Source organism: Chlorocebus sabaeus, chromosome 11 (assembly GCF_047675955.1).
Source record: "Chlorocebus sabaeus isolate Y175 chromosome 11, mChlSab1.0.hap1, whole genome shotgun sequence".
In the NCBI taxonomy this organism is placed as follows: domain Eukaryota; kingdom Metazoa; phylum Chordata; class Mammalia; order Primates; family Cercopithecidae; genus Chlorocebus; species Chlorocebus sabaeus.
This window is the reverse complement of record NC_132914.1, coordinates 46,148,171-46,174,835: the sequence shown is the minus strand read 5'-3', so window position 1 is coordinate 46,174,835 and position 26,665 is coordinate 46,148,171. Positions and strand designations below refer to the sequence as shown.

At 39.0% G+C, this 26,665-nt stretch overlaps 2 protein-coding genes across 2 annotated transcripts in view; both read right to left on the bottom strand.

Moving 5' to 3' along the window:
- Window positions 1-4,992, bottom strand: part of C11H12orf54 (chromosome 11 C12orf54 homolog) — a 15,145-nt gene extending 10,153 nt beyond the window's left edge. The window contains exons 1-4 of the mRNA XM_008003060.3: window positions 4,818-4,992; window positions 4,033-4,154; window positions 1,167-1,197; window positions 649-687 (exon numbers count right to left, since the gene is read on the bottom strand). Of these exons, the coding sequence (XP_008001251.3) occupies window positions 649-687; window positions 1,167-1,197; window positions 4,033-4,097 (135 nt within the window). The 5' untranslated portion in view covers window positions 4,098-4,154; window positions 4,818-4,992. The remainder of the gene's footprint in view (window positions 1-648; window positions 688-1,166; window positions 1,198-4,032; window positions 4,155-4,817) is intronic.
- Window positions 4,993-8,554: 3,562 nt separating this feature from the next.
- Window positions 8,555-9,769, bottom strand: ANP32D (acidic nuclear phosphoprotein 32 family member D). The gene is given in 2 exon segments (XM_037988573.2): window positions 8,555-9,026; window positions 9,028-9,769. Coding segments are annotated over 2 exon segments (798 nt in total). The 5' UTR covers window positions 9,504-9,769; the 3' UTR covers window positions 8,555-8,704.
- Window positions 9,770-26,665: the final 16,896 nt, after the last annotated feature.

Genomic DNA, 26,665 nt, shown 5'->3' with positions numbered 1-26,665 from the left:
GGATAATTTTACTCATTTTTTATCAGAAATGATTAAATGCTCAGTTTCCTGTACTGTAAGTTCAAAAGTGATCAATTATCTTTTAATTCTCATCTCTATCTAAGGTTTTACAAGGAACTAATATGGTAAGATTGGGATGTTGAAGTAGCTGGTATTTATGTGAAGGCCTCTTAGAAACTCCAAGTAAATGTCTGTATTCTATGAAAGTTCACTACAATTTGCTGTGGGTATCTTATGGGCATTACCGGCTTCTGCACATATATACCCTTCAACTGTAAAGTGAAACCTGGCATTTTTACGTTTGTGAATTGAAATCAACATTTTCATGTTTGTGAAAGGCCATACTTCTGCTTTCAAGTCTGTAAAAATCACTGAGAATTGGGGATTAAACACCCTTAAAACAAACAGGACCTGTGATAGCTTCAAATAAGTGGGTGTCGGGAAGGGGCGCTGATGTGCACAGACCCGAGAAACTCTGAGAATATGAGACTGCACAAACGACAGAACAAGGTGGGAGGGAGCGTGTTGATCCTTCACCGTCAATCAACAAGCCACTCAAGGAAAGAGAAATAAATGTGCTCCTTCCTGAGGCCTTCCCCCACTTCCCACCTCTTGCCATGCTGTCGAAAATGATTCCTCTGTCCTCACCTGGTCCCACAGGGTTTCAGTGATGGTTACCTGTCTTTCCTGTAGAAATAAGGAACAAATGTTGGAAACAATATCCCAACTCTCCAGAGACTGAAGTGACACATTATGAAACATTATGAAGACAAGGTATTTCTTGGAATTGAGCTGGACACCCAAAATCATCCCATTTCTCAGGCAGCCAAAAGTCTCCTGCAGCCCTGCTGAATCATTTCATCCCATATATCCTGCTTCGCTCTGGATCTAGCTGGTGTGTGACAGGTCCAAAGAGACCCATTTGTTTACCACCTTGTCAATGCCTGTACAGCCTGCCTGCCCCTGGAGTCAACTGGTGAAGCAGTGGCATTGGAGATATTACTGGTGTGGTAGACAATGACCCACTCTACCAGCCAGTCAAGAGCACCCCGTCCCTTCTCAGGCAGCTTTTTTTTTTTCCCCTCCTGTCTACAACCTCTTCTCCTCCCCTCTCCCTAGGAATTAGAAGGCCCAGAGGATCCAGAGAATTTGCATACCTTACCCACCTGTGATCTCATTGTCCCTTCTGTGGATGTGCTACAAAGAAAGAATCATGTAAACCTGATGAGGAGCAGAGAACGTGGGCTAAAGGCTTCTCCTAACTGTATCCTATCACTCTGAGCAGGAATTCTTGAAGTTTCTATACTAAAAATCTAGGAAGGATAGCCAGGGTCCTGCCTCTCATGTCCCTTATGGGAGGTGTGGGGACAGGTGGGAACCTTGCCTCGTCTTCCAAATATCTTGGAAGCCCTTTGAGAACTCTAAAGCATAGAACATTGGAAGTGAAGGTGATGGTCACTGTCATTAAACCTTGTCATTTTCCTGCCTGCCTAATTTATGTCTACTCTCCACCCTTCACCCCACCTAACCTGTCAAACTTCCCAGGTTCTCTTTGGAAAGTATACTCAATTAGCAAACTGCTTCCTTTTTTATCCCCCAAAAAAGTCTTCTTTTCCTTCATGACTTCTGATGGGGTGGTAATGGGGATGGAAGGCTGAGGAAGTGGAAAGATTTTGCTTATTCTTGGCAGCACAACTGAAGCTTTTATTCCTAAATACTACCTCATTCCTAAATCAGTGCCAAAGTCACCTAGGAGAGGATGTATACAGATATACAGGTAACTGGAAGAAAGAAGAAGGGTGAAAGTGAGTGAAACCCGGGTAACCAGTCTGCTCTACCATGCTTGCCGATCCTGAGCAAACAGCCTCATCTCCTGGCTGTGCGGTTCCTGCTAGTACAGTTCGTGCCATTAAAAAAAGCAATAAGTTTTTCCAAACAGGAGTAGGGAGGCCAGTAATCACAGGGAGTCTGGGGACCCAGAATAGAGTGAAAACTGGGCTCTAGATGACACTGAAGCTCAAGACCAGCTTGGGCAACATAGTGAGACTTCGTCTCTACAAACACAACACAACACAACAAAACAAAACCAACAACAAACAAACAAAAGAGCAGCAGCAACAACAACAAAAAAACCCAGCCAGGCATGGTGGCAGGCACTTGTGGTCCTAGGTTACTCAGGAGGCTGAGACAGGAGGATTGCTTGAGCCCAGGAGTTCGAGGCTGCAGTGAGCCATGATTGCACTACTGCACTCTAGCCTCAGCAACAGAGCAAGCCCTTGTTGCTAAAAAAAATAAATAAAATAAAGAAAAGATAAAAAGACACTGAGCCTACAGATTTCCAGTTAAAAGGAGACTGTTGATGAACATTGATAGCAATGACATCATATCAGATGGCTCAGGCACACAGTTCTGCCAGCTGGAGTGTTATTTCTCCATAGAACCCGGCAGAGCTACTACTTATTGCAAATCCAAGCCATGCCCCTAATTCTGAAAACATCCTTTTAATTTATTTAATGATACATATTAATCGTACATATTTAGGAGGCACATGTGATAGTTTGATAATGCATACAATATGTAATGATCAAATCAAGAGTATTTAGGATATCCATCACCTCAAACATTGATCAGTTCTTTGTGCTGGAAACATTTCCACTCTTCTCAGCTAACTATTTTTGAAATACATAATAAATTATTGTTAATTATAGTCACCCTACTATGCCATTGAACCTCAACCCTAAGCCTGTTTCCTCACCTATAAAACAAGAGGAGTAATCTTTCTCTCAAGGATTTGGGGGATGATTATATGAAAGCACTTGTAACTGTTAAGTGTTTTCAAACGTTATTGTTGTGTGTTATTTTTACTGTGTCCTGTCCACTTTCACCATCAAAAAGCATATGTTCATCAGCAGAAAGGCCAGGGCTCTGGTGTGGTTTATGTGTTTTCTCATATGGAAGTCTAGGAGACTCCAACATCTACTCATTATTTTTTCCTCAAGGTCCTGCAGCTGTCTGGAAGAGAATTCATACTCTTAGATAGAGCAGATTCCCAACTTCCTCCAGACTCAGGCTTCTCAATTCCTTGCTGGCTCTCAGGCTTGAGGTCCAGTTAACCATTCCGAGCACTTTCATAAGATAGGCAGCTTAGAAATTTATAAGTCATTTTTCACTTTCTCTTCCCAAATTTCTACAAACTCTTTTTGTTTTGCTATTGTTGCCCAGGCTGGAGTGCAGTGGCGCAATCCTGGTTCACTGCAACCTCCGCCTGCAGGGTTCAAGCGATTCTCCTGCCTCAGTCTCCCAAATAGATGGGATTACATGCATGCACCAGCACGCCCAGCTAATTGTTTGTATTTTTAGTAGAGATGGGGTTTCTCCATGTTGGTCAGGCTTGTCTCGAACTCCCAACCTCAGGTGATCTGCCCGCCTTGGCCTCCCGAAGAGCTGGGATTACAGGCATGAATCACCACGCCCATTCCCAAATTTCTACAAACTCTTATCTCAAAACATCTGCTGCAAGTTCAAAGGCTCAAGCCAAGTTCTGATTCCTTTATGAAGCTTTCCTGATCCACAAGTTCACAGTAAACCCTCCTTCTTTTCTGACTTCATGAATACCATCACCTGGGTCTCATATTTAGCCTCAAGCAGCAGATTCTAGCCCTCTTTTGAACCCTAGACCAAGGGAAGCTTGATTTTGGGTGGTTGGCCTTGATTCACACTATAGAGGATTCAAAGGACTTAGGCAAAGTCAATCCTGGAATAAATAAATGTCCCTAGTTTGTGTACCCCACCGACTCCTAGAGGAATTGCAGTTGATGCCTGATTTCTAAATTAGAATGACAAAGATTTGCTATTGTCTCTTTCGTCAAGGAGATGGAGAAGAGGGAGGACACATTAAAGTCCCCATCTTATCCAGCCAGGAAGCAAGTGAAGCCAAATGAAGAGCGATAGGAGGAGACAGGAGACCCTGGTTCTTCTCCCATGGATTATAGTAATCTAAGGACGTTTGAGGGTCATCATTAGCCCCATTACCTTCTCTGCTGCTTGGAGGTCATTTCTGCCTTTGGTTCTTGATCCTGGCAGGGATGCTGTGCCATTTGTTCTCAGACAGAAACCAAGGACTCTGGAGCTGAAGATGGAGATAGCTCCAGGCCCTGGAGAGGCATAAATGAATATGGGGAGAAGGCAGGCACATGGTGAGAAGAAAAGTGTTTATTCACTGGAGAACTACCAGGACAGATATCTCAGCAGTTAATGAAGCATTTGTGTTTTGGATGGGTGAGTGTGCATGTGCATGTGTGTGCTTGCATATGTGTGCATGTATGTGTGTACATATGTGTAAAGAAAGATGAGAGTAAGAGGAGGGTAAGAGGAAGGAAGTATTTGGCCCGGGTAAAATCTTCCTATAGTCTTTGTCAGTAACAACAGAAATTGCAGTGAGGAAGTAGATGAAAAAAAAGAGAGAATCTACGTGAAAAATAACAGTTAGCTGAGATTGGGGATGGGGCATTGGCCAAAGGGTCTTTGAGTTCAGGCAAGGACAGGAAATAGAGTAGAGTGAATGCAAGATTGGTAAATACCCCACCCCCTCCCACCTTAGTCAGAATTTTCATGGTTAACTAAGGGTAGAGTTTCAGGATGGAGGGCCATCAGCTCTAGCCTTCAAGTGCTTTGTAGAGAAGAAGGGCTCATAGGCAGTGACCCAGACAGGAGACAAATCCTCCTTTGAGACATTTCCCTTCCACTTTTCCCACTCCCACCCTTCTTGACCTCCAAGCCCCAGTCAAGAACCAGATCAATTAAGCCTAGAAACTTACCCTGCTTGGTTCCCCAAATTACACTTTGCCCCACTCCTTCCCCCCTAGACTTTTTCCTCTTTGAGCCCCATCTCACAACAGCCTCCTGTTTCCATATCAACCTTGCCCTTTTCAACACTTTGTGACTTCAGCTGTGACCTCACAGACAGACAACTGGCTCTCCCTCCCAGCTGCACACTAGGCTCCATTCAATCCAAATGATAATGGTAAAATGGTGGGATAATGTTGTGGGATTTTAATTTTAGTTTCTGGGAATTTTTGCTTCTTCATTGCCTTCCACCCATTGCATTGGAAATCCATTGATTCTGAGACATGAAAGGAATGAGGCCAGAAGAACCCAGTTTTTAGTTTGAATTTCAAAATCAGGTCTGAGAAATCTGGCTTTCAATTTCAAGAGGTAGGTCCTTTAGAGAGAAATGGTTTTGTTGTGAATTCTCAAAGTCTTTGACTTAGAAGATCACCAAAGATTTGTGGATGATCATGGATTTAAAACCTTAGAGGGGATGAAAACAGGTTTTCTGAAGAAAGTATAGGGTGTTAATACGGAGGCAGGAAGTGAATATTAGGGAAGAGGCGTTAGGTGTAGATGTGCAACTCTGGGACCTGCTTCTTTTTGGTGATGGTGCATATAAAATACCCTGATATGTCTAGAAATCTAAGAACAGAAAGAACCAAGGGCCAGCTTCTCCCTTGAAACTAGACCCCTGGAGGAGCAGCCTCAGAGAGAGCACTGTGCCTACATGGGGAGGTCGTGGTGAAGTGGGAATTGTGGTATATCGTGTTTAGGCAGACAGGACCTGAGATAGTACCTTTCAGGTCCCACAGCCTGCCCAGGCGATGGTGGGAAAACTCCTCATGCAGAAATGCAGAGTGGAGAAGGAGAGGACTGAAATCTAAAGAGGACTCACAAATCACGCAACCTGTGACAAAATGTCAGGCTATGTACAACAGATGGAAGTGTCAACGTTGGCTCGGCCCCCCACCTGTCTTCAGCAGGATTTAAGGGAAAGGCACACTGTCCCATCCCTTGTTTTGATTTTAGAGCTCCAGGTGCTGCTAGTGAGACCACCATGGACCCTCTCTGCACACCACCTTCTTACTATCATGAAGTGCTTCAAATTAGACTCTGAATAGAGGTTACTCTCTCCCACCCTTTAAGAGACCAGAAGGGCCATTCCCATCATAATCTACCTTTTTGTTTACCTCAGTTTCTATAAGGAGTCTAAGCTCCTCCCTTTATCATCTCACATCACAGGAACTTTTACCCTTTTATGGCCAGATGTATCTCATAATCCAACTCAATTCCTACCTCTCTCAAACCACCCCAAGTCTTTTGCTATCCAAAATATTTTTTTTAAAAAAAATTCCATTTTTATTTTGGATTCAGAGGATATACATTTAGGTTTGTTACAAGGATATATTGCATGGTGCTGAGGTTTGGCCTTCAGCACCAAAGGCCAAACTTTGGGATCCTGTCATCCAGATAGTTAACATAGTACCCAACAGGAAGCTTTTCATCCTTTGCCCCCTCCCTCCCTTCTTTTGGAATCTATTGTTCCCATCTTTATGTCTGTGTGAGTGTAGCTTCCACTTACAGGTGAGAACATGTGGTATTTGGTTTTCTGTTTCTGTGTTAGCTTGCTGGGATAATGTCCTCCATCTACATCCACGTTGTTAGAAAGAATATAATTTCATTATTTTTTATGGTTGCATAGTATTTCATGGTGTATTCCATGAAGAGAAATGTACCACACTTTATCCCATCCATGATTGATGGGCACCTGGGTTGATTCCATGTCTTTGCTATTGTGAATAGTGCTGCGATGATCATACAAGTACATGTGTCTTTTTGTTAGAATGATTTATTTTCCTTTGGGTACATCCAAAGTAATGAGATTGATGGGTCAAATGGAAGTTCTATTTTTAGTTCTTTGAGAAATCTTCAAACTGGTTTCTATAGGGGCTGAACTAATTTGCATCCCCACCAGCAGTGGATAAGCCAGCATTTGTTATCTTTTAACTTAATAATGGCCATTCTGACTGGTGTGAGATGAGATGTCTCATTGTGGTTTTGATTTGTATTTCTCTGATAATTAGTGATGTTGCACATTTTTCTCATATGTTTGTTGGCTTAATTAAAGAGCTTTTGCACAGCAGAAATTCTCAACAGAGGAAATAGATAACCTATAGAATGGGAGAAAATATTTGCAAACTGTGCATCTGACAAAGGACTAATATCCAGAATCTATAAGGAACTTAAACAAATAAACAAGAAAAAACCAAACAACTCAATTAAAAATTGGACAAAGGACATGAACAGACACTTCTTAAAAGTAATTTTTTTGTGTGAAATAATTCGTTTTATACATTCCTGAGTTTCAATCATACATTCTTTTTACAATACAACAAACAAAACAATGAAAGATATTCAAAACAAGGTTCCAAGGTTGGGCCAACTTGATTGATTGGGTATTTGTGTTTTTAGTAACTTTACAGCTTTTTAAAATGAAGCTTTTAATGAAGATATACCACTGAGTCTTGCTTTAAAACCAAAGTATCCAAACTTAGTATCACATTTTAAATATATATATATATATAAAAAAATAAGAAAAGCTATTCTATCAGGTAACAAAAATGAAGCTTCCCCCTCACCTAGCAGTTCATCTGGAATGCATCTTGAAAAGATCAGTGGCCTGTTGGACTTAAAGAAGCCATGCCCCAAAAAATTGTATGAAAAAATTTATTGAAATGTATCAATGACAAACAGACATAAAACTCAAAGTGTGGCTCATCTGAGGGGCAGGAGAAAAACTGGTACAGATGTTCTTTTATACAGATGAAACATGGGTTCACAAATTACACATCACTTACAAAGCAACCAGAGAGGGACACGAAAGCAAACCTGTACATTCACTAGGAATTTGCAGTCATTTCAGATTTCCACTAGGTAAGAAAATAAAATTTTGTGTCATTTTTTCCGTGCTCGGGTGTATGAAAAAAAAAAAAAAAAGCCCGGCTGATGTGTAGCAACGTCTCCAGCACTTAGGTCTGTAAAAATGTTCTAAGTGCAGAAGTATATGTGGAAGAATTCTCTCGCCATTTTTGTAAAACAAAGCGTTCTAATATTTTACAGAACAAGATAGGACAGTTTTTTTTTTCTTTTAAAGAAGTTGAAGTTTGAGGGTTTCTTCTCTTTTAATTATTACCAAATCCATTTTCCTTGCAACTCACAAGCCTGCCGTTTTCAGCTGTCTGGCTCTTAAGCTCTCAGGAGTAACATGTGAGTCCTCTTTGTAGAGCGAAGCCCACCACCATCTGTGAAGGGGGAAAATGGATGAGAGATGGGGAATGTTGCCAAACCAGTGCCAAAATACGCCTTTTGGTTGCTATTTACAAACCAGGGTGTTGGATGCCTCTAGCAGGCCCGAGAAAAGCAGGTATCATGTGAATCAAAGCAAAAGATATGGCTGGTGCTCAGCCCCTCCTGGGCGTTGAGTAACCAAACTGAGACCAGGCGCGGCCTTCCACCCAACCCAAGAGACTTGGGAAATACCAGGAAACGTAAGAGAACTCCAAACCATCTTCTTTGAGAGCCAGGAACAAATGCTTAGTGTGTACTTAGCTATTGCATTTCCATGGACAAAAACCGGACACAAAGAAAAAGTAGGGGGAAAAAATAAAGAGTGGCAGTAAAAATGGTATTTTATTCCACCCCCTTCCGCCCTTCCTCTCCCCACAACCCCCAGTACGCTTTTCCTCTCTAGTTTCCACAGCAACGTTACAATCAGGAAAAAAATAAGTCTCGGGGGCAGGATTGGAGCGGGGGAGGGGATATGGGTAAAAACAGTCAAATCACAAGAGGAATTTTTCAAAATAGGTTATTCCACTTAGTCATCATCTTCTCCCTCATCTTCAGTTTCTCGTTTTCGCTTCTGACCCCCTTCTTCACCAAGCTCTTCTTCATCTTCCTCGTCATCTACCTCTCCATCCTTATAACCTTCATCTTCTCCTCCACTCACGTCCCCCTCTTCACCTTCCTCCTCCTCACCTTCCTCCTCCTCCTCGTCCTCCTAGTCTTCCATTATCTGAGCATCTTCATCATACTCCTCCTCATCCTCATCCTCCTCCTCGTCATCCAGGCACTCCACGTAACCCTCAGCATCCGAGTTAGAGGCCTCCTTGTCGTCCAGGTCATAGCCGTCGAGATATGAGTTGCGGGAGGAGCTTGAACACCTTTTCTCAGTAGTCGTTCAGGTTGGTTACCTCGCAATTGAAAAGGTCTAAGCTCTTGAGGTTTTCTAACTTTTTCAGGGGCTTTATTGTGCTGAGGTCTTTAATTTTGTTGCCACTTAAATTTAGATGCGTGAGGTTTGGACACTTTTCTGCCAATACTTCTAGGCCCCCTGAGACTCTGTTACCGCTTAGTTCAAGCTTCTTAAATTTGTTTAACTGTGGCAAGTTTGCAATTGAGGTGAGGCCTACGTTGATTGTACTTAAGAATTCCAGTTCTTCAAATTCATCTGTGAGGCCTTCCAATTTGCCTTCATTCGACCGACTGTTGTCCAGGACAAGTTCTTTCACATCAGAGGGCGTCCTGTTCCGCAGCTCTGAATGAATCCGTTTGCCCATCTCCATCTCTCGCCCTCGCTCTCTGCAGAGGCTCCCGCTCTGGCAGAACTCAATCATTAAACACCGAACCCACTACCGCACGTCTGAAAGCTCAACCAGCTCCGCTCGGTTCTCCAAAAGTAAATTCTTAATTCCACCCACCCCCAAAATCTATTATCTCCCATCACATTAAATTGTGCTATCATTCACCCAGTTGCTCCAAAACCTTAGAATAATGACTACTTCCTTTATTTTTCTATTTTACATCAGATAGATGTATTGGCTGTACCTTTACAGCGTTTCCTAAATCTGATCACTTCTCATCATCTCTAGGCCATGCCATACTATATATCTCAAGGACTATTGCCAAAGCCTCCTAACTAGCTCATTCTTATCTTCCTGCGGTAGCCAGAATGCTCATTTTAAAATGCAGAAAACCCTAAAGACTCTGACAAAAGGTTACTAGAACTGAAAAACAGTTTTAGTAAGGTTTCAGGATACAAAATCAATATACAAAACTAGTGGCATTTCTAAACATCAATAGTATTCAAGCTGAGAGTTAAATTAAGAACACAACCCCATTTGCAATAGCCACAAAGAAAATGAAATACCTAGGAATACAGCTAACCAAGGAGCGGTGAAAGATTTCTACAAGGAGAACTACAGACCACTGCTCAAAGAAACCAGAGATGCACAAATAAGTGGAAAAACATCCCATGTTCATGAATTGTAAGATCAATATTATTAAAATGGCCATATTCCCCAAAGCGACTTACAGATTCAACACTATTTCTATCAAATTACTGATGTCATCCTTCACAGAATTAGAAAAAAAACTACTCTGAATTCATATGGAACCAAAAAATAGCCTGAATAGCAAAAGTAACCCAAGCAAAAAGAACAAAGCCGGAGACATCACACTACCTGACTTCAAACTATACTATAAAGCTATAGTAACCAAAACAGCATGGTATCAGCACAAAAACAGACACATAGACAAATGGAACAGAATAGAAAATTCTGAAATAAAGCCTTACACTTAAAACCATCTGATCTTTGACAAGACCAACAAAAACAAGCAATCGGGAAAGGATTCTCTAGTCAATAAATGGTGCTGGGATAGCTGGCTAACCATATGCAGAAGAATGAAACCAGACCCTTACCTTTCACCATATACAAAAACCAACTGAAGATGGATTAAAGTTTTAAATGCAAGACTTCAACCTATAAAAATTCTAGAAAATATACCCCAAAGAAAGGAAATCAGTATATAGAAGAGATATCTACATTCCTATGTTGGTTCCAGCACTGTTTACTAAGATTTGGAAGCAATCTAATTATATGTCAACAGACGGATGGATAAAGAAAATGTGGTACATATACACAATGGAGTACCATTCAGCCATAAAAGTAATGAGATTCAGTCATTTGCAACAACATGAATTGAACTGGAGATTATTATGTTAAGTGAAATCAGCCAGGCACAGAAAGACAAACATTGCATTTTCTCACTTATTAGTGGTATCTAAAAATCAAAACAACAGAACTCATGGAGGAGAGGCTGGGAAATATAGTGGGGGCTGTTGGGGGAGATGAGGATGATTAATGGGTACAAAAATTAAAAGAATGAATAAGACCTACTATTTGATAGCACAACAGGGTGACTATAATAAAAATAACTTAATTGTACATTTTTAAATAATTTAAAGAGTGTAATTGCATTATTTGTAATTTAAAAGATAAATGCTTGTGGGGATGGATACCCCATTATCCATGGTGTGCTTATTTCACATTGCATACCTGTATCAAAACATCTCATGTATGCCATAAGTATATATATCTAATATACACCCACAACATTTTAAAAAATTAAAAAAGTATAAATAAACATAAAAAATGAAAACAAATTCTAGAAGAAAACTTAGTAGATGCCCTTGTTGACATCAACCTTGGCAAAGAATTTTTGGCTAAGTCCCCAAAAGCAATTGCAACAAAAACAAAAAAAATGGACTAGTGGGACCTAATTAAATTAAAGAGATTCTGCACAGCCAAAGAAACCATCAGTAAACAGACTTCCTACAGAAAGGGAGAAAATATTTGCAAACTATGCATCTGACAAAGGTCTAATATCAGGACTCTACAAGGAACTTAAATGAACAAGCAAAAAGCTACTCCATGAAAAATGGGCAAAGGACATGAACAGACACTTCTTGAAAGAACACACACAAGTAAACACAGGAAAAAATGCTCATCAGATCAAAACCACAATGAGATACTGTCTCACACCAGTCAGAATGGCTATTAACAAAAAGTTAAAAAATAACAGATGCTGGTGAGGCTGCGGAGAAAAGAGAACACTTCTACATTGTTGGTGGGAATGTAAATTAGTTCAGCCACTGTGGAAAGCAGTTTGGAGATTTCTCAAAGAACTTAAAACAGAAATACCGTTTGATCCAGCAGTTCTATTACTGGGTGTCTATCCAAAGGAAAATAAATCATTCTACCAAAAAGAAACACGCATGCATGTGTTCATCACTGCACTATTCAGAATAGTAAAGACATGGAATCAACCTAGGTGCTCATCAATGGCAGACTGGATAAAGAAAATGTGGTACGTATACACCATGGAATTGCATGTAGCCATAAAAATGAATAAAGTCATGTCCTTTGCAGCAACATGGATGGAGATGGAGACCATAATCCTAAGGAAATTAATGCAGGAACAGAAAACCAAATACTGCATGTTCTTACCTGTGGGAGCGAAACATTGGGCACTCATGAACATAAACATGGGAAGGACAGACGTTGGGGACTACTAGTGTGGGAAAAGACAGAGGGGAGTGTGTACCGGAAAACTACCTATTGGGTACTAAGCTCACTATCTGAATGCAATATACCCATGTAACAAACCTGCACATGTACCCCTGTATCTAAAATAAAAGTTGAAAAAAAGTGACTACTTTGATATTAATATAACCACAACAGCTTTATTGTTGTTGTAATTAGTGTTTGCGTATCTTTTCTGGTCCTTGTACTTTCACTCCATCTGTATCTTTATACATAAAATATGTCTCTTATAAAATCAATAAATAAACAAACAAATACATAAAACACATACAGATCACATCACAGCCTTCCTCAAAACCCTGCGTTCCCTCTGCATCATGCTTAGGACAAAACACACATGGACTTCCATGTCCAGGCCTACTCCTGGACATCATTACTGCCCACTCCACCAGTCCATTCTGCTTTAGTCACACTGGCTTCCTTTCCCTCAGGTGTGCCAGATGTGCACTTCTGTCTCAAGGTTTTGGCTCCCTCACTCAAATGACATGTCCTCAGAGAGATCCTTTTATATCCCCTCTCTAAAGCAGCAGCTACCACCACGTGCCCTTTACTCTGATTTGTATTTTTTAAATCCCCACTTGACATTATAAATATCCAATAATTTTGTCTGTCTGTTTCATCTAATGGAATGTAAGCTTCATGAGGGCTTTTGTCTTAATCATTATTGATTGTATTTACAGTACCAAGAACTATATTTGAAAAATAGAACGAACTCAAATGTATGTAGAATAAATGAGCCAACGAACACTACATAGTGACATTTCCTGTGGGTGGGAAGGCATTGCATTATTATCCAGGCCAGTGATGAGGATACTAGGGCATCCTGCAGAGGAGAGGCACCCCTCTGCTGCCATGATATCATCCAAAATAGCTAAGTTGTTACATGGCCCCCCAAAACAAAGAGTTAAATTTAGACTATATTTTCAAGAGCTTTATTGAGGTATAATTGACATACAATAAACGACACATACTTGATAAGTTTGGGCACGTATATATACCCATGAAATTATCAACAAAAACAAGATAATGAAGATATCCATGAATTCAAAATTTCCTTAGACCCTTTGGTAATCTGTCATCTTAGTCCTCTCTGCCATTCTGACCCTCCCATCCTGAAGCAACCATGGATATACCTTCTCTTATTGTATTAATAGAATGTTATACATTCTCTAGAATTTTATTTAAATAAAATTATACAGTGTGTACTTTTTACGGTATGGGTTCTTTCATTTCGAATAATTCTTTTGGGATTTCTGTTATTATGTACAACATTCATGTCATTCATGTTCACTGCTGAGTAGTATTCCATCATGTGGTGTATTCATTTCATAGGGCTGCCATAACAAATTACCACAAAATTGGTGGCTTTAACAGCAAAAATATATTCCCTCACAGTTCTGGAGGCCAGAAGTCTGAAATCAAGGTGTCAACAGGGTTGGTTTTTTCTAAAGGCTTTCAGGGAGAATGGTTCCAAGCCTCTCTTTTAGCTTTTAGTGGCTGCAGGCAATCCATGTAGTTCCTTTGCTTGTAAATGCCTCATTTCAGTCTCTGCCTCTGTCTTTCCATCACCTTCTCTTCTGATGTGTCTTTTCCCTTCTCTTCTAAAGACTCTTGTCATTAGACTTAGGTCCCATCCTAATCTAGGATGATCTTATCTTGACATCCTTAACTTAGTGATATTTGCAAAGACCATTTTTGCAAATAAAGTCACATTTACAGGTTCTGAGTGAACATCTGTTGGGGAGGGGTAGCATTCACATCACTACATGTAGCTATACTACCATTTGTTTTTCCATTTACCTGTTGATGGGCAGTTTGGTTATTTTCAGTTTGGGGCTATTACAAATAAAGTGGTTATGAACATCCATTCACAAATTTTGTATGGACGTATGCTTTGTTTCTTTTGGGTAAATAGGAGTGGAATGGCTGGGACATATGGTAGGGGTTGTATACTTAAAAAATTAATAAACTATCAAACTGTTTTCCAAAGTTGCAGTACCATTTTACATTCCTACTATCAGTGTATGAGATTTCCAGTTGCTCTATATTTTTACCAGAATTTGGTATGGCCATTATTTCTAATTTTAAATATCCTAATAGGTGTGTAATGTTGTCTCATAGTTTTAATTTGCATTTCCCTAATAACTAATTGTGTTAAGCATATTTTCGTTTGTAAACCATATATATATATATATATATATTTTAAGGCAGTATTTCGCTCTTGTTGCCTAGATTGGAGTGCAATGGCTTGATCTCGGCTCACTGCAAACTTCGCCTCCCTGGTTCAAGCGATTCTCCTGCCTCAGCCTCCTTACCACCATGCCCGGGTAATTTTTGTATTTTGAGTAGAGCTGGGTTTCACCATGTGGGCCAGGATGGTCTCGAACTCCCAACCTCAGTTGATCCATCCGCCTCGGCCTCCCAAAGTGTTGGAATTACAGGCATGAGCCACTGCATCCAGTTGCAATCCATACATCTTTGATGAAATGTCTGAACAAACATTTTACCCATTTTATAATTGAGTTTCTTGTTTTATAATAATAGATTAAGTTTTGGGTGTTTGTTTATTCTGCATTCAATTCCTTAATCATATATGTGAATTGCAATTGTTTCTGCCAGTATGTTTTTTAGGAAGAGGAAAATCTTTAATTTTGATAAGGCTCAATGTATCAATTTTTCTTTTTAGAAATCTTTGCCTATCCCAAGGTCACAAAGTATTTTTCTAAGGTTTTCTTCTAGAAGTTTTATAATTTCAGATTTTTTAGACTTTACCTTTAGTTCTATGATTCATTTTGAATTAATTTTTGAAGTGGTGTGAAACATATCATAGAAGTTCTCCCTTGTTGATATTCAATTATTCCAGCACATTTTTTTAAAAGACAATCTCTTCTCCCCAACTGCCTATGTACTTTTGTTGAAAAACAATTGACCATATATTCATGAGTCTATTTCTAGATTTTCTATCTGTTCCATTTGTCTATTTTTCTGTCTTTATATCAATACTGCATTGTCTTAGTTGTTATAGCTTTATAATGTCTTGAAGTCAGGCAGTGTAAGACCTTTGACTTTGTTCTGTTTCAAATTGTATTGGCTATTCTAGATAATTTACATTTCTATGGGAATTTTAGAATCTTCTTGTCATTTTCTACATAAAGACCTGCTGGGATTTTGATTACAATTGTAATGAATCTGTAAATCAAATTGGGGGGCACTGACAGCTTAACATTTTAATATTGAGCTCTTTTGTGAATTAATGTATATCTCTATTTAGCTCTTTTTAAAAAGTAACTTTTAAGTTCGGGGTACATGTGTAGGTCTGTTATGTAGATAAACTTGTGTCATGGGAGGTTTGCTGTACAGATTGTTTCATCACCCAGGTATTAAGCCTAGTACCCATTAATTATTTTCCCTGATCCTCTCCCTCCTCCCACCCTTCACCCTCTGTTAGGCCCCAGTATGCGGTGTTCCCCTCTATGTGTGCATGTGTTCTCACCATTTGGCTCCCACTTGTAAGTGAGAACATGTGGAATTTGGTTTTCTGTTCCTGTGTTAGTTTGCTAAGGATAATGGCTTCCAGTTGCATTTATGTTACTGCAAAGGACATGATCTCATTCTTTTATTATGACTGCATAGTATTCCATGGTGTGTATGTATCCAGTCTATCATTGATGGGTGTTTAGGTTGATTTCATGTTTTTGTTATTTTGAATAGTGATGCAATGAACGTATGCATGCATATGTCTTTACACTAGAACAATTTATATTCCTTTGGTTATATACCCAGTAATGAGATTGCTAAGTTGAATGGTATTTCTGTTTTTAGGTCTTTGAGTAATCTCCACACCATCTTCCACAGTGGTTGAATGAATTTACACTCCCACCAATAGTGGATAAGCATTCCTTTTTCTCTGCAACCTTGCCAGCATCAGTTATTTTTTGACTTTTTAATAACAGTCATTCTGTCTGGTATGAGATGGTATCTCATTGTGGTTTTAATTCACATTTCTGTAATGATCAGTGATGTTGAGCTTTTTTTCATGTAATTCTTGACTGCATGTATGTCTTCTTTTGAGACGTGTCTGTTCATGTCCCTTGCCTACTTTTTAATGGGATTGTTTGTTTTCTTGTAAATTTGTTTAAGTTCCTTACAGATGCTGCCTTAGATGTTTGTCAGATGCATAGTTTGCAAATATTTTCTCCCATTCTGTCAGTAGTCTGTTTACTCTGTTGATAGTTTCTTTTGCTGTGCAGAAGCTCTTCAGTTTAATTAGATCCCATTTGTCAATTTTTGCTTTGATTTCAATTACTTTTGGGATTTTTGTCATGAAATCATTGCCTGGTTCCTATGTCCAGAATGGTATTGTGTAGGTTGTAATAGAAGGCTTTTATAGTTTTGGGTTTTACATTTAAGTCTTTAATACATCTTGAGGTAATTTTTGTATGTGTAAGGAAGGGGTTCAGTTTCAATCTTCTGCATATGACTAGCCAGTTATCCCAGCACCATTATTGAATAGGGAGTCTTTTCCTCATTGCTTGTTTTTATCAGCTTTGTTGAAGATCAGATAGTTGTAGGTGTGTGGCCTTAGTTTTGAGTTCTCTATTCTGTTCCATTGGTCTATGTGTCTGTTTTTGTACCAGTACCAAGTTGCTTTGGTTACTATATCCCTGTAGTATAGTTTGAAATTGGGTAATGTGATGCCTCCAACTTTATTCTTTTTGCTTTGAATTGCCCTGGCTATATGGGCTCTTTTTTGGTTCCACATAAATTTTTAAACCATTTTTTTCTATTCTGTGAAGAATATCATTGGAAGTTTAATAGGAATAGCAATGAATCTGTAAATTACTTTGGGCAGTATGGCCATTTTAGCAATATTGATTCTTCCTATCCATGAGCATGGAATGTTTTTCCATTCGTTTGTGTCATCTCTATGTCTTTGAGCAGTATTTTGTAATTCACATTGTAGAGATCTTTCACTTCCCTGGTTAGCTGTATTCCTAGGTATTTTATTCTTTTTGTGGCAATTTTAAATGGGATTGTGTTCCTCGTTTGGCTCTCAGGTTGGCTGTTATTGGTGTATAGAAATGCTACTGATTTTTGCACATTGATTTTGTATTCTGAAATGTTGCTGAAATTATCAGCTGAAAGAGCTTTTGGGCCAAGACTATATAGGGTTTTCTAAATATAGGATTATGTCATCTGCAAACAAAGATCGTTTGACTTCCTCTCTACCTATTTGGATGCCCTTTATTTCTTTCTCTTGCCTGACTGCTCTTGTCAGGACTTCCAATACTATGTTGAATAGGAGTGGTGAGAGAGGGTATCCTTGTGCCAGTTTTCAAGGGGAATGCTTCTAGCTTTTGGCTATTTAGTATGATGTTAGCTGTGGGTTTGTTATAGATGGCTCTTATTATTTTGAGGTATGTTCCTTCAATACCTAGTTTGTTGAGAGTTTTAAACATGAAACAGGATTGAATTTTATAAAGAAAGTCTTTTCTGCATCTATTGAGATAATCATGTGCTTTTTGTCTTTAGTTCTGTTTACCTGATGAATCACATTTGTTGATTTGTATATGTTGAACCAACCTTGTATCTCAGGGATGAAGTCTACTTGATCATGGTGGATAAGCTTTTTGATATGCTGCTGGATTAGGTTTACCAGTTATTTTGCTGAGGATTTTTGTATTGATGTTCATCAAGGATATTGGCCTGAAGTTTTCTTTTTTTTGTAGTGTGTCCTCCAGGTTTTGGTATCAGGATGATGCTGGCTTTATGGAATGATTGGAGAGGAGTCCCTCCTCCTCAATTTTTTGGAATAGTTTTTTTGGTACCAGCTCTTCTTTGAATCTCTGGTAGAATTCAGCTGTGATTCAACCTGGTCCTGGGCTTTTTAAAGTTGGTAGGCTATCTATTACTGACTCGATTTTGGAGCTCATTATTGGTCTGTTCAGGGATTCAATTTCTTCCTGGTTCAGTCTTGGGAGGGTGTATGGGTCCAGGAATTTATCCATTTCTTCTATATTTTCTAGTTTATGTGCATAAAGGTATTCATAATATTCTCTGATGGTTATTTATTTCTGTGGGGTCAGTGGTAATATCCCCCTTAGCTTCTTTAAGCTGTATTTCATAATTTTCAATGTACAATCTTGTACGTCTTTTGTTAGATTTATACCTAAGCATTTAATATTTCTTGATGCTATTGTAAATTGTATTTTTCCCCTTTAATTTTAAGTTTTAGTTGTTCCTAGTATTTGAATATCTACATCTAGTTTGTATGTTGAATTTTCTATTCTGTAACCTTGCTAAACTCATTATATTAGTTCTGCTGGAAGTTGTTTTATGAATATTCTACATAGATGATCATATTGTCTATGAATAAGCACAGTTTTAATTTTTCTTTTCCAGTCTGGAAGCCTTTTGTCTCTTTTATTGTCCTAATCGTACTGGCTAGAATCTATAATACAGTGTTTAATAGAAGTGGTGAGAGCAGATTTCTTTCCTTGTTCCAAATCCTAAAGAGACTGCTTTTGGTCTTTTACTATTAAGTATGATGTTAACTGTAGATTTTTTTGTAGATCTCCTTTGTCAAGTTGAACCAGTCTCCTTATATTCCCAGTTTGCTGAAATTTGCTCATTGGGAATATTATAGATTTTATATTTTGTCAAATGTTTTTTCTGTACATATTGAGATTAAGATTTTTTCTTCTTTATTCTGTTAATATGATATATAATATTAATTTTTGAATGTTAAACCAATCTTGCATTCTTAGAGTAAACCTCACTTAGTTATAATGTATTATCTTCTTTATATATTATGAAATTTGCTTGATAAAATTTTATTAAAATTTTTTCATCTATGTTTATGAATGATATTGCTCTCTGTTTTTTCTTGTGATGTCATAGTCTGATTTTTGGCATCATAATAATCTTGGCATCACAAAATTAATTGAGAAGTATTCCTTTCTCCTAATATTCCAGAAGTTGTTGTTTATTGTTTATTATTTATTATTTAAATATGGAAGTCATTAGTAAAGCCATATGGGCCTGAATTTTTCTTTATGGGTTTTAACTAGAAATTATTTCTTTAATTTAGTTATTTAATAGGGTTATTCAAGTTATCTATTTCTTCTTGAGTGAGCTTTAGTAGTTTGTATCTTTTAAGAAATATGTCAATTTCTTATCCATTTTCAAATTTATTAAAATAAATATTTTCTCAAAATTCCCTTATTAGTCTTTTCATACCTATACAATTCGTGGTAAAGTCACCTTTCTCATTCTTGACACTGGAAATGTTGTGTCTCCTTTCTCTCTCTCTCCATCTCTCTCCCTCGGTCTCTTTTTTCTGATCAGTCTGCTTAGAGGTTTATCAGTTTTATTCATCTGAAAGAATCGGCTTTTGATTTCATTAATTTCTCTTTGTTTTTCTATTCCAATGATATCTGTTATAATTTTTGTTTTGTTTTGTTTTGTTTTTTTGAGACAGAGTCTTGCTCTGTCGCCCAGGCTGGAGTGCAGTGGCCGGATCTCAGCTCACTGCAAGCTCCACCTCCCGGATTCACGCCATTCTCCTGCCTCAGCCTCCCAAGTAGCTGGGACTACAGGCATCCGCCACCTCACCCGGCTAGTTTTTTTTGTTGTTGTTGTATTTTTTAGTAGAGATGGGGTTTCATTGTGTTAGCCAGGATGGTCTCGATCTCCTGATCTCGTGATCCACCCGTCTCGGCCTCCCAAAGTGCTGGGATTACAGGCTTGAGTCACCGCGCCCGGCCTGTTATAATTTTTATATTTCTTATTTCTTCTGCTTACTTTGGTTTATTGGATCTTACTTTGCTAGCTTCTTACAGTAGAAGCACTGACCTTTTTAATTTAGGCCTTTAATTTCTTATGCAGACATTTAATCCTACACATTTCCCTCTAAACTGGTGGGAAATTTGTGGGACTTAGCTGCATCCCACAAGTTTTAAAATATTGTTTCCATTTGTATCTAGTTCAAAATGCCTTCTAATTTTCCTTTTGGATTTCTTCTTTGACCTTTAAATTATTGAGATGTATGTTAGTTTCCAAATTTTGAAGATTTTTCCAGATATCTTTTTGCCAATGATTTATAATTTAATTGCTTAATAATCAGATAAAGTACTTTTATGACTTGAATTTAAAAAATTTTATTGAGACATGGTTTACAGCCCAGAATGTGGTGTCTCTTGGAAAATATTCCATGTATACTTGAAAAGAATGTGTATTATGCTGTTGCTGCGTAGAACATTACATAAATTTCAGTTATGTCAAGTTGATTCATAGTGTTTTTCATGTCTTCTATTCACTTACTGAATTTTGGTCTACTTGTATCAATTATTGAGGGGGTATTTAAATCTGCAACTAAAATTATGCATTCATCTATTTCTCCTTAGTTCTCTGTCTTTGTGACATATATTTTGTCAGATGCACAGATGTTCTTTTTATGAATTGACCCTTTTATCATTATGAGATGAACTTCTTTAGCCCTGGTAATTTTCTTTGCTCCTGAATCTACTTCCTCTGATATTAATAAAGTCACTCCAACTTTATTTTGATTAGTGTCAGCACGGAATATCTTTTTCATACTTTTCTTTTGACATCTTTGTGGTATTATATTTAAAGTGGGTTTCTTATGAGGCAGCATACAGTTAGGTTTCTTTCTTTTTAAAAAATCAAATCTTGTTATCTCTGTTCTCTAATTGAGATATTTAGTTGACATTTGGGTTTTTGACTCTCATTTCACTCTTGGTTTTCTATTTGTCTAAGCTGTTCTTTGTTCCCTTGTTCCTGTTTTTCCTGCGTCTTTGTGTGAGTATTTTTGTGATACCATTTGATCTCCTTTGTTGGGTTATTAGGTATAACTACTTTTGTGTTACTTTAGAGGCTGCTTTATGGTTTATAGTTTATATCTTTGACTTATTAGAGTCTACCTTCAAGTGACATGTATTACTTTATTTATAATGTAAAAATATTACAACAATATGCTTCCATTTATCCCAACAGCCTTTGTGCTATTATTGTCGTCATATGGCATAAACCCCAAAATATATTATTATTTTCTCTTTAAATAGTCAATTATCATTAAAATAAAAATATTTTTAAAGGAATACCAAGTCTTTTGTAATTGCCTTTATAAGTATCATGTGTGGGGCTCTTCACTTCTTTGTGTAGATCCGGATTTCCATCTGGTGTCATTTTCCTTCTTCCTGAAGGACTCTCCCTAAGATTTCTTACAGTGTAGATTTCCAGCTAATAAATTTCTTCCGTGTTTATATGTCTCCCAAAGCCTTATTTCTAAAGTTTCATTTTACTAAATGTAAATATTTACATTATTTCACCTTCCTTTATAGTTTTGTTTGGACATCTCTTCATTTTTTAGTATAATGAGTGTTTCAAAACTGGAAATGACTTGGGTTTCTATAACAATCAGAAGAGACTGTATGACCTCCAAAATCAACTCCCTGGGTAGGAAAGAATAAACTTTGTAGGCCTAGGTTTTTCATACTCTGCATATTCCAAAGAAAGGCTTGTCTTCAGGATTGGTCCTTGGATTGCTCCTTAAAGATAACTCCTAAACCCTTGGAACATTCTGCCGGATAAGAGTGTTTTTGCACATCTGAGGCTTTGGGCCATGCTGTACCAGTTTGACCACACAAGTTTATCTTTATGGTGAATGCCTCTTTTTGATCTGGAGGGGACTTGAGTCTGAGTAACTGAGGTCATTCATATGCACATGCCTATGGGACTGACCTCCAATAAAAAGTCTAGACCTCAAGGCTTAGGTGAGCTTCCCTGTTTGGTAGTATTTTACATGTTGCCACACATCACTGCCGGGAGAATTCAGAGTACTCCTGTGTGAGTCTGCTGGACAAGGACACCTGGAAACTTGCACCTGGTTTCTCCTGGATTTTGCTAGATGTGCCCTTTCCCTTTGCTCATTTCAATTTGTACCCTTTCCTTGTAATAAACCGCAACTGTAATTACGATGGTTTCTGAGTCATGTGAATCTTTCTAGAGAATAACTGAGCCTGAGAATGGTCTTGGGAATCCCTGACACAACCTTTAAACTCCAGTGACCTAAAATCGGAACAGTTTATTTTTTTACTCACATGACGTGTGCTCTCTAGATGGGCTTGGAGGAAGGGCTTTGCTCTGTGTCATCCTCACCCAGGTAACCAGGCCGAGGGAGCTTCCTCCTTCATGCTTCAGCTATTGTTGAGATACGGAAAAAGAAACATGATGAATCATGCACTGTTTTAAAAACTTTTGCCTTGAACATCACCACCACTCACTTTCCATTGGCCCAAACTGGATATTTAGCTACACTGACCTTGAGGCAGCTGAGAAGTTCTATCTCACCATGTGCTCAGATAGAGGACTGGAATATTGGTGAAAGCATTCCTGATGACCTCAGCACCTACAAGCTCCAAAAGTCCTGGCTTGAGTCTTCTACCACTGAGATAGCAGGACCTATCAAGCAGAGGAAAACGGTTATGGGAAGGATGAGGGAGAGCTAGGAAAGTGCAATTTCATAATATTTAAGCCAGTAAAGAAATCAAAGGAGAAAGGGGTAGTTACGATTTATCAAGAAGATTTTGGTGCAGAAAAAGTGTATGATTCCTGAAGAGGAGGACAGATGGACGCCAGCTTACAGGAGGAAGTGAGGTTCAAAAAAGGAACTGATGGGTAGGAAAGGATGTCAGCATGCTCGGACATCCGCTTGAAAAACTGGACGGCAAAGATGGGCGGCAAAGATGAGAGAAAATATTTGATAAGTTCTATTAAAATGCTTAAAATCTCTGAAAACCTAAATAAAATAGTTACGTTTCAATGAAGACTAGAGGCCCATGACTGCTCATGCATGCTTAAGTGTTTCAGTCTTCCCAAAATAAGAAGTGAGGTACCATCAGGATGAGGTATGAGTGTGGTTTAAAAAAAAAAAGAACAATCAAGGTATCCTCTGTGGAGCAGGTGTCAGGAACAAAACAATAATGACTAGAGATCACGATGTTGATGGTAACACTAGTATTTTGAAAACATTTATTAAGCACCAATGTCTTGAACACTAAGATACAAGTTGGGAATAAAATAACTGGAGGAGACTGGTTGCTGTCCTTGAGAAGCTTCTTTGCAGTTAACAGTAACGTTTGGGTGAGCCATGCAGTAAATGACTATGTGAATCCGGTATGGAGGTCAACAGAGTGGTGGTTGTTATAACAATACAGCAGTAGAAAGGTGATGTGAACAGTTACGGGAAAGAGGAGCCTATTCTGTCCACACCCCAACAATAAAATTCCATGTATGTTTAACTCAAATATTGAGTTATGTGTTTTCAATGCATATAGCTCAGAGTTTTGACTGTTCAGATCCCTCTCCTGTACCAGTCAACAAATATTCTCTAAATCCAGAATATTCTCCCTGCTAGCTGCTGAGCAGTGGCAGTGAATGAGGCCAAGGGCAGTTTGTGCATTTAATTGACTCCAGCAGACCAGGCTGGAGCTCACTAGGAAAGCCTCAAGGGCACCTGCCTCCTTTTCCGCATTTCTGATATTTCTGCTGAGAGGAAGCTGAAAACAAGGTGGGCGTCTGGCTAGTTTCTTCAAAAGTCTGTAGGTGAGGGAAGTAAAGCACAGGCCATCCTTGCCTTCAGCAATTGTTTCAGGGCTGGGACACGGGGGACCTGCCTCAGCAAACTCCTGTCAACTAAGCTTTCTGTGATCTGTCAGAGGAGGGAGAAGCTGCTGGGGCCTGAAGAGACAAGAGCTGACTTGCAGTAAGGAGACCCTGGAATACCAGAACAGGCAGAACATCACTCCCCAGTCATCCTGTTCTCTGGCTAATGATGCTCAATGGGCTCACAGCTGCTTCTCCCATGCGACACAATTTCAGTGTCATTGTGGAGGTAGAGAATGCCACACGGAACGAAGAGCCAAAGTCAAGGAGGCAGCAGACTGGAGAGGCTCACAGCTTCTGGGCACCGAAGCCAACTTCCCTGTCCCACTAGAGACAGGCTTGGAGGGGCCAAACACCATCAGAACAGTTGTCCCTGGCTGAAGCCCGGGACTACAGTAAGTCCACTTTGGGAGGCTGAGGCAGGCAGATCACGAGGTCAGGAGTTCAAGACCAGCCTGACCAACATGGTGAAACTCCGTCTCTACTAAAAATACAAAAATTAGCCAGGCGTGGTGGCAGGCGCCTGTAATCCCAGCTACTCAGGAGGCTGAGGCAGGAGCATCACTTGAACCCAGGAGGAGGAGGTTGCAGTGAGCTGAGATCAAGACATTGCTCTCCAGCCTGGGCCACAGAGCAAAACTCTGTCTCAACAAAGAAACAAAGAAACAAACAAAACTGCTTGTTGCATTCATCTGGCACCAAGCTTATGGCTCATTCTTCTGAGTTCTGGCTTGGGGCCCTACAGTCACCTCTCACCCTACACCACCCCCAGCTGGGTCTGATTCCATTTAATTTCATAGTCTATGGATTGGCCACAATGTGCTGGGAACATACTATACAGAGACCACATATTAATAGGGGAGACAGACACAACTAACTACACACTAAACTTAATACATGATTTAACAGCTACAAAGTATCTAGAAACCACCAAGAAAGGAAAGATTTTAACAGTAGGATCACATCTAAATATTCAGCATCGTATGAAAGATTCTTTGCAGACTGGTCCTCATAATGATGATAATATACTTTCCTTGATTTGAAGATGCACACTTTTCATACTTTGGTGTTTCTGAGATTCAGCTGCATCTTACAATTGATGTGTGCATTTAATGTGGTTTATTCTGCTTGCCAAAAAAGAAAAGAGCTGACAATTAACAGATAGCTCAGTTTTTTTTTCAACTGATGGCAACCTAGACAGAGGGAAATATATTAATAATAACACAGCACTAATGGGCTAGACAATATGCTAAATGTTATGTGAACATCTCATTTAATCCTCACAACCAACCTAACATAGAGAACGATTGTCAAAGCCATTTTCCAGGCAAAGAAACAAAGAGAAATAGCTTTCCCAAGGTCACGGCAGGTGAGGAGCAGAGTTTGGATTCAAATTCAGCCCTGTTTGGGTCCAGAGTCCATGATCTTAACCTCAAATGCTACCTGTTCACATCTCTCTTCCTTTACTAAACTGGTTCCTCTGCTGGGAAGACTTCTACCACTCCTTGTTCTAAGACTTGCTTTCTAGATAAGGCAGGGTCAAATGGTATCTTACCTGTAACTGTTTCCCTGACCACTTGATACAGCTTGAATTTTTCCTCCTCTGAACTCCCACAGCAATCGTATCACACTGGTAGAGTATAACTTACTACAGTGCATTAGAGCTGTCAGTATAACTTTATTCCTCATTACAGTGTCAGTGTCTTAAAGGCAGAGACTCTCTCCTACTCATGTTTATATACCCAGGGCCCAGTACAGTGCCTGGAAAACAACTGTTGTTGGCTGAGCTGCTTAAAAAATGTGTTTTCCCTACTTGGTTGAGATATAGAGAAAGCTTTACAGACTTTTAAATGATCATTTATTGAGTGCAAACTACTGACATAATATTGGCTAAGAGCTTTATATGCTCTTATACTTTTTGTGAGAAATGAGAAAATCAGTGTAAAACACTTAAAATAGCATATGGCACATGGTAAGGACTCAATCACATTATTATTTTTATTATTATCACTATTTAACCATTGTGAAAATTCACTGAGTAGTTATTATGATTGTCAGTATTCTATAAATAAGGCAACTGAGAAATAGAAGACGAAGTAACGTATTCACTGTCGAACAGACAATGAATGACAGATTTTGATCATTTATGTGTATGTATCAAATCTTACCTCATGGGTACATTTTTCATAATTTTACACAGTGCAGGAGAGATCTGTGCCTGTTCTCTAGACTTCCAGTGCCTGTTAGCTCTTCTGTACAATCATGCTCGAGCTGCTCACTGATCTTTAGGTGCTGCTGAACTCCAGGTTTTCTTGTTATTTAAATCTTTTGTTCAGCCTCTCTGCTCCCAAACCTGGGAGATCTGAAAGAAAAACCTGGCTGACTACGGTTGTGTCTCTGTCCAATACTGCTGTTCTGCTGACATTTCTCTGAGATCTATAACAATTCTGTCTGCGTTCCAAGCCATGGCTTTGGTGAGCTGCTTAAAATTGGCAATCAGATCTCTGATTTGACCATAAAGACACATGCATGCATATGTTCATCGCAGCACTTTTCACAATAGCAAAGACAAGGAATCAACCTAGATGCCCATTAACAGTAGACTGGGTAAAGAAAATGTGGTATATACACACCATAGAATACTACGCTACCATAAAAAGAATGAAATCACAGATTTTGGAGCAACATGGATGCAGCTGGTGGCCATT